Source organism: Fukomys damarensis, unplaced genomic scaffold (assembly GCF_012274545.1).
Source record: "Fukomys damarensis isolate Sample0158 unplaced genomic scaffold, DMR_v1.0_HiC HiC_scaffold_16, whole genome shotgun sequence".
Taxonomy (NCBI): domain Eukaryota; kingdom Metazoa; phylum Chordata; class Mammalia; order Rodentia; family Bathyergidae; genus Fukomys; species Fukomys damarensis.
Window position 1 is genome coordinate 51238042 of NW_022900928.1, and position 8884 is coordinate 51246925.

Genomic DNA, 8884 nt, shown 5'->3' on the forward strand with positions numbered 1-8884 from the left:
TTCTGTGCTTTTTCTACTAAAACCATATAACAAATGATTATTAAACATATATCAGGGCCGGGGATTTAGCTCAACCATTTGGTGGCCTGCCTTGCAAGCTCAAGGACCCAAGTTCAATCCCCGGTACCAAAAAAAACAAAAAACAAAAAAACATACATCATATGTCAGACTCTGAGATAATCAAGAAAAAAATACTAAGAAACTTAGTTTCTCAAATAGCCTATGTGTTAGAGTAGTATATTAAAATTCTCTCATTCTCTAATAAAAGAATGTGATACATATGTTCTACTAAAGAAACCAGTATTTTCGTGGCATTTGATTAAAAGAAATGATTCAGTGAACTTTATATAAAAAACACTGTAAATGTAATGAATTTTAGCTGTTTTGACTGTGATAGAAACATTCAAATTGTGTATATATCTTACCTCTTGCTATAAGATTATACTTAAAAGATCTCAGTGGTGCTAATTACTTATCAGTAAGTCATTCAGGCTTTTTTCCAAAACTATTTAAATATCCAGCATTTCAATTCTTTGATAATACTGAATTGTAGTGCTGTGATAATTCATTCATTTACTGTATTTTTCCTATTCACCTATTTGCCAGATAATTTCTGTTCTCACACTCGTGTCTAGAGTTGACAGTTGTAGAAGGCATCTTTTTCTCTATTAGCACTTCCAGAACTCTTTAGCAGCACTGTCTAGGAAAAACTATTCCCATGAGGCCTGGGCCATTCAACTGTATCACCTGCTGCTACCTCAAGTCATTTTCCCCTAAAGCAGCCTTCATCCATAACATCCATAACTCCTCTGCTTCTAAAATTAACTCAGTCATACTCTCCTCTGTGACTACAGTCTCCCATAATTTTGCCATTACTTCTACCATTCTTCTATCTTACTGGGACTGTAAGGTTTTTGTTTGTTTTTTTTTTTTTTCCTCACTTTCTTGTTCCAATTCATCAGCTCTCTCTCAGCTTAGATGTAGTGGTCTTTTGTTTCAATAATTCTTTTGCCAGTACCCTGAACTCTGTCCCTTGGTACCAATCAGGCAACTGTCTCTCCTCAGAAAAAATAAAACTTTTCCACTTACTCTACCTGCTTCTAAATAGAATTCACATGATATGGTAGCTATCTAAATTACATTGTAGATTCATTACTATCAACCTCTAATAATCACCCCTACCAATTAATCTGAAAAGTTCACTATCCATTTTATGCTATAACTATCTAAAACATTTATTCTTCTCAAATATCCAATATCCCCGCTTCTCCTTTTTATCAAACATTTATCTATTCATTTTCCCAGACCATATATCAATGATAATAAATATCCTAAATGAGAAGAAGAATTGTTAGAGTTAGGATACTTTAACAAATTTTTATAAATTTTTTAAATATTTAAAATAATACTCCATGGCTTATAGAGCCATCCATTAGTAGTAAAATTGGAGCAGATGTTAATGATAAACATCAAACTCAGCATAGTGATTGTCTCTGGGGAAGAGAGTAGGAATGAGATCTCCTAACAGTAGGCAGCAACCTTGTTACGTAGAGGTCTTTGATTGTATCTTTACCTGATCTTTAATATGCTTGAAATATTTCTGTGTCAAACAATTTAATGTAAAATGAGCAGCAAGAATGCACTGTGAATAAATAAATACAAGGCATTCTTCTCAAGCAGTTTAGCCATGAGTGGTAACACTGACTTGAAGAATATGTATGAGAACTTTCTAGGGGAACATTAGATACAGATCAATGATCTGAAAGAGAATAACACATGTAAATATAATTGAAATATAAAAACAATCTATGAATTTAATTTTTAAAAGCAAATCCTCTGTCAATACTCTTTGATCTGATGTCCTATTTCATATAAGGTCTTAATCCATCATGTATGTCAATTCTTTATACATCTTCCTGTTTCCTTTGAGACAAAATTTAAGAATTTGAGGAAGTGAGACTATAGATACTTGGAAGTAGATGAGGAAAGAATTGAGAGTTCAGATGTCCTGTGTTTTGTCAACTAAGTATGATAAGATTGTATTATAGAGCAAATTAAAAGTTAAGTTTTGTGAAGAATGAGAAGCGGGGGGCTTGTTGACTAAAGATAAAGCAGTTGCTGGCATATAAAGCCTGAAGGGAATAATATGCTGAGAAGCACTTAAGCAAACCAATTTCTTGTAATGAAATAATTACGGGCTTCCTCATCTGAAAATTAACAAAAACTGATCAAAAATAAGCCCATCTAGAAGGGACTCACATAAAGATACAAACTTAGGAGAAAAGGTATCAATTGAGAGAAAATTTGTAGTAAACTAACATGGAAAACTTAGTGTTATCTGTTACTGATGAATACCAGTATATTTTACGTCAAAAATATGATTTCATATTAAATATGAAACTCAGTGGGAATAGGGAATTGAACAGAAATTAGAATAATTGACAAATATAGTGGAAATATTTTAGGATTTCTAAAAGGGAAACCTGAGAAATTTTTTCCCCATTAAGTTTATTGGTACATTTAAAGCATACAATTCAGTTGCATTCATAATTGGGATCTTGTACCTTTACATTATATGTTTTGGTTGTTATTTTTTCCCCATATCCCTGCCCTCCCTTCACCCCCTTCACCCTTTCCTATTTACAAAGACTTCGTTTCCATTTTTCAATTTTTCAAATTTTTCTTTTTCCTTATTTCCTTTTCCCTTCCAACTTCCCCTTTAGACATTTTCTATTTCACACTCACAATTATACCATTTGAAGCTTATTTACATTTAGTTTTTCATAGCCGAGAAATTATTCGGTATTTACTCAAGTGTCTTCTATTGATTTCACTTAAGAGCATAGCCTCAATGTGCATTCATTTAGCTATAAATGTCTCAAGTTTCTCATTCTTTATGGCTGAGTAGTATTCCATTTTGTAGAAAAACCACATCTTCTTTATCCATTCTTCTGTTGATGGGCATTTGGGTTGTCTCCAACTTTTAACTATCATGAACTGTGCCACTATAAACATGGATGTGCACATATCACTGTGGTATGATTCTTTTAATTCTTTTGGAAGGATACCCAGCAGAGGGATTACTGGGTCAAATAGGACCTCTAATCCTAGTTCTTAGAGGTATCTCCATATTGATTGACACAGTAGTTGCACCAGTCTGCACTCCCACCAACTCCCCACAGCCTGGCCAGCATTTGTTATTGGTTGATTTCTTGATAAAAGCCATTCTTTCTGAGGTAAGATGGCATCTCAGTGTTTTCATCAGCATCCATCAAATGACCAGTGATGCTGAACATTTTTTCATATATTTATTTGCTGCTTTTACTTGTTTGTCTGAGGAATGTCTGTTCATTTTAGATGCCCATGTTTTAATCGGGTTCTTGTATTTGGGGAGTATGATTTTTTTTTTTTTTTTAGTTCTTTATATATTCTAGATAGTTGTTCTTTTTCTGAGGAGTAGCTGGTAAAAGTATTTTCTCACATTGTAGGTTATCTCTTAGCTCTGTCGGTAGTTTCTCTTGCACTGCAAAAACTTTTCAATACAGGATACAATGAGATTCCAGTTTTTGGTTCTTTTTTTTTTTTTTTTTTTTTTTTTTTTTTTTTTTTTTACAGATTGAACTCAGGACTTTACGTTTGCAAGGCAGGTGCTGGAATCACTGGGCTAAATCCCCGGCTCCAGTTGTTGATTCTTTGTGTAAGTTCTCATGCTTCTAAGGATTTGTTCATAAAGTCTCCTATGCCATTGTCTTTGCGAGTTCTACCTAATCTATTTTCCAGTAAGTTTAGTGTTTCTGTTTTGATATTTAGATCTTGAATCCACTTGGATTTTAGTTTAGTGCATGGTGAAAGATAGGGATCTAGTTTTAATCTTTGGCAAGTTTAAATCCAGTTTTCCAACACCATTTATTAAAGAGGCCATCTTTCCTCCAGTGAGGATGGTTGGCTCCTTTGTCAAGGATGAGGTAGATGAATAGGTCTGCTGTTGTTTCTGCATCTTCTAATCTATTCCATTGATCCTTGGGTCTGTTTCTTTGCCAGTACCATGCTGTTTTTATCGCAGTGGCTTTGTAGTATAGTTTCAAGTTGGGGATTGTGATAAGCCCTGGAGACCTGGGAAATTTAATAATGGATACTTTTTAAGTAATATCTAAGAGCTGGAGGTAGTGGCGTACACCTATAATCACACACTTCAGGAGCCTGATGCAAGAGGATCCCTGAGTTTAAGACCAGACTAGCCTACAGGGTGAGTAAAAGAACAGCCTGAGGACTTGTCTAATAAATAAATGACATCTAAAAATGTGAATTTATGGGAACTAAAAGTATTGTGGTTTTTGTTTGGTTGGTTTTTTTGAGAGGTTTTGTTGTTTTTGGGGGGTAGGTTTTTTGATTGTTTGATTTTGATTTTTTTGAGGCAAGGTCTCACTTTGTAGTTCAAGCTGGTTTGAACTCACAGTGTACAACAGACTGTCCTCAAACTTGCAAATGATCCTCCTGCCTCAGACTCCCAAGTGTTGGGATTACAGACATATACCACCATGCCCAGGGGAATAAATTTAATTTAAAAAAAAAGAGATTTACATGGCTGCTATCTAGAAATCTAAAAATAACTATTGAGAGAAATTAAAGAAGACCTACAAAACAGAGGGAAGAGGAATATCCTTTTTAATGTATTGAAAGGAGTCAATTCTCCCAAAAGTTAATCTATAACTTTCATACAATCACAAAGTTTCAGCAAGATTTTTGTAAAAATTGCCAAAGTCAGTGTAATAGTTATATGGAAATGCAAAGGCCAAGAATAGCTGAAACAAGTCAAAGAACAAAATTGTAATACTTACACAATTAGACATTAAAGCTACAATAATTAACACAATATGGTGTTTGCAAAAGGATATTTAGACCAATGGAATGAAATAGAGTCTAGAGACAGACCTACAAGTTTAAGTACTTGGTTTTTGGCAAAGGTGGCAAGGCACAAGAGGGAAAAATGTTAAAAACGTTTATCAGTCATTAATTGGAAGAATATATTGAATTAGTAAAAATGACTTTTAACTCCCTACTACACACAAAATTGAATTCCAAGTAAACTATAGATCTAAATAAAGGGAGTAAAAAATTTCTTTCAGAAGATAATGTTGGGAATACATTATGATTTTTAGAATGCTCATAGATTTTTTGAACAATATATAAAAAGTAAAAACTATTGAAAAGACTACTGATAACTTAGATGATAAAATTAATGTTTTTACCATCTAAAAAAATCATCAATGGGCCAGGCATGGTGGCACATGCCTGTAATCCCAGCACTCGGGAGGCTGAGGCAGGAGGATCACTGTGAGTTCAAGACCAGCCTGGGCTACATAGTGAGTTCCAGGTCTGTCTCAACTACATAGTGATACCCTGTCTCAAAAAAACCAAAAAAAAAAAAAAATCATCAATGGATTGAAAAGGCACACCACAGGATGGAAGAAGATATTTGTAATGCATAATATTGTCAAAGAAAAATATATAGAGAAAGAGCTCATAAGGAGAATACATAAAGAACTATAATAAATAGCCTAGATATATCAACCAGGGTTAAACAGGAGAAGTGATACCAGTAAGGAGATATTAAGAGACTCACTGAAAGGGATCGATTTTTGTCAATATAGGACCTATCATGTCAAATCCAAAATTTGTAGTGCAGCCCATGAGAAAGGTAGGCTTCACAAAGACAGGCTAATACATCTATCCAGAGGAAAAATGTCTTATTCACTCAAGGAAGCCTCAACACTGATTTGTAGGGCTTTAATGGACTTAATCAAGTCCACCTAGGTTATCTAAATAAATTTCTCAACTTAAAGGAAACTGATTTTAATAATATCTACAAAATCCTGTTACAGTGACATCTGCATTAGTTTTTGATGGATAACTGCAGACTGTAGTCTAGCTAACATAATATAAAGACCTTCACACCATTTTTTTCAAAAAAAGAAGATTGGAAAAATCTTATAAAAAAGGACAACCAAATTGTCAATAAACATATATAAAATCTCTGCCTTGTTAGTCGAGAAAATACACACTTTAACAATGAGATATGACTATATACATCAGAATGGCTAAAGTTAACAACAGACATTAAAGGTCTAGTGAAAGGTTGGTGAAGAAGTATATCAACTAAAAACTATTATACTGATAAAGATTAAATTATGTATATTCTGTGACCCAGCAATCCAGTCTAATAGATTCAGTAGCATGTGCGTGTGTGTGTCTGTGTGTGTGTGTGTGTCTATGATGTACACACACCAAATTTATATAAATCAAGAGATGTTCAAAAACTTTCATAGCATGTTTAGAGTTAGAACCTGGAATTATCTCAAATGTTCTTCACACTACATAATATATAAATAAAGCAAAGTTCTATCTTTTATTTAATAAAATACTATAATAAAAAAAGATTTATTACTAAAAATGGCAATTTGAATGAATCTTACACCCTAATATTATATAAAACAAGAATATTGGTCAGGTGTGGTGTCGCATGCCTGTAATCCCAGCACTTGGGAGACTGAGGCAGGAGGATCACTGTGAGTTCGAGACCAGCCGGGGCTACATAGTGAGTTCCAGGTCAGTCTCAACTACATAGTGAGACCCTGTCTCAAAAAAACCAAAAAAAAAAAAGAATATTGCATGAAAATTTGTATTCTTTTTAATATCAAGAACAGGTAAAACTATGGGGGGCTATATTGGTACAAATGAAAGGAGCTTTTCTGATGCTGCTACTATTCTTTATGCATATGGTGCAATTTGAATTTGAGTAATACAATACGTTTACTTATAATTTGTGCATTTTATTAAATTTCACTTATACTTCATGTTTTTTGAAAACCAAATGATATTTGGCATGTTAAATAGTTTGCAATTAGATTTCAAAAAGAATGCATGTTTTCTTTTCCAGTAGTTATTAAGAATATTATCAAGGAATCCAACATTTTATTATTAGAAAGGACCAAGGAGATAATTTTGTTTAATTCTCATATTTTTCTGGAAATTACATAGCCAAAAAGTACCGAGCTAGTTCAAAGCAGAGCCAAATTTTCTATTGCAACTCCAGTATCTTCCTCTATAATAAATCTAGTATTAATGAAAACACAATTTGATCAGAGATATAAAAATAGATTATTCTGCATAAATCAGATAATTATTATATGCCTTTTCTAAACACTATTCTAAGTGCTGTTATAAACACTTTGCATAGGAAAACAAACTTGATGATGAATATGAGGTAAATAATATCATTACCCCAATTTTAAAATTAAAGTTGAAGTACATAGAGATAAGTAACTTACATAATTTTCATGGCTAGTATAAGTGATATACTCAGGATTAAATCATTCTGTGTCTACAGTCTCTGTTTTATGAGGGAAGTTTTTATATTACAAAAGTTCATTTAACAAAAAGTTTAATAAGAAAATGTACATGACCCAATTTTTACATTATAGTGAAACAGGCCCTTTGTAAAGGGGACATTACCAAACAGCCATGAATTATGGGAGTCTTTTCCAAGGCTTCTAACATGATACTGTTTACTCATATTATCACCATTCTGGTATTGTTTAATTGCACACTAGTTGCCATCTTCACACATTTGTCTTTCACAAAATTGATAAGGGAATCAAATCTCCATGATATTCCCTGGACATGTCTGTCACTATTTAATATCAATGATAACATCTTTTCCATAGATGTTTTCAATTCAGGAACATGAGCTTTGCTCATATTTACTGAGAGGGCTCAGAGCTGCTTTGAAACATAAGTCTGTATTTTTACTCTCTTCGTTACTGTGTACTTCTTTTTTCCAAACCTATCATTCTGAATCTCTCCAGTGTTTTTCCTCATGTTTACAATTGATAATACTATATATTTTAAAATATATAATATTTTTGAAGATTAGCCACCTTATTTTGAGCTATCATATTCAGAATTTTCTTTTTTTTCTTTTAATGAGTTTATTGGTACATTCTAGGTATACAGCATAGTTACATTCATTATTGGGATCTTGTACCTTTACATGACAGGTAGTCTTGATTCTCATTTTTTCCTCTTGTCCCTGCCCTCCCTTCACCCGCCCTCCTCTCCCCATTCAGAATTTTCATATGATGCTAGTCATTTGATGAGAGATACTAGTGGTAAGTAATATTATTTTTGAAAAACTGCCAAGATTCTTGGCCACTATAATACATATTAAATTGTACTAAAATGCATATATGCACTCCCTTAGAGTATAACAGTACTTCTAAAGATCTGGTTTTAATTGGTTAAAATTATTGTTTATACTAACTTTGTAACAGCTATGGTAAACTATTTTTTGTTTTTGCTTTATTTAGTTGTGTGTATGTGTTTTTCTCAAGTACATAAATAACTTCTAGCATATGTTTTATCTGTACTCTCCAATCTACTGAACTTAACACCTACACAAAGAATAATAAACCACAAAGGTAAGTAATTTAATCAAGAAACTGAAGTATTAGCTGAGCTTACCTCTAGAAGGTTGATGAGGAAGCTGAAGGATGCGATTAAATCTTTACACAGCAGTCAATAAAAGGAAAACAGGGACTGTACAAGATTTAAAGGAAAAAATATATATATATATACATTTTAAAAATTATTGATGCCCAGATTATCTCATTGAAAATTACTACATAATATTTAGTATATTTAGCATTTAACATATTTAATAAATCTAGCATTCAGAATACCCATATGGGTGGAAATAAATAATGTAGAAGTTTGTTTGCTTGTTTTTTATAGTACTGGAAATTGAACCTAGGCCTTTGCACTGAGCTACCTCTCTAGCCCTTTTTTTTTTTTTTTTTTTTTTTTTTTTTTTTTTTAAAAAAGTTTT

At 32.7% G+C, this 8884-nt stretch overlaps 2 protein-coding genes across 6 annotated transcripts in view; one reads left to right on the plus strand and one right to left on the minus strand.

Annotated features, from left to right (window-relative positions):
• The window catches only part of Cep126 (centrosomal protein 126), a 133437-nt gene that overhangs the window by 41383 nt on the left and 83170 nt on the right, over positions 1-8884 (plus strand). For 4 of the 5 annotated variants that reach the window (XR_783882.2, XR_783883.2, XM_010642039.2 and 1 more), the window contains exon 7: positions 8127-8168. The exons of the other annotated variant lie outside the window; for it this stretch is intronic. Coding sequence is in view for 2 of the 4 variants with exons in the window: in XM_010642039.2 (XP_010640341.1) it covers positions 8127-8168 (42 nt within the window). In the remaining 2 variants the exon portion in view is untranslated. The remainder of the gene's footprint in view (positions 1-8126; positions 8169-8884) is intronic. 5 annotated transcript variants of the gene reach the window in all.
• On the minus strand, positions 7409-7758 carry LOC109118613 (small nuclear ribonucleoprotein G-like). The gene has a single exon (XM_033764301.1). It carries the CDS (start codon positions 7756-7758, stop codon positions 7570-7572), a length of 189 nt encoding a protein of 62 aa, XP_033620192.1. The 3' UTR covers positions 7409-7569.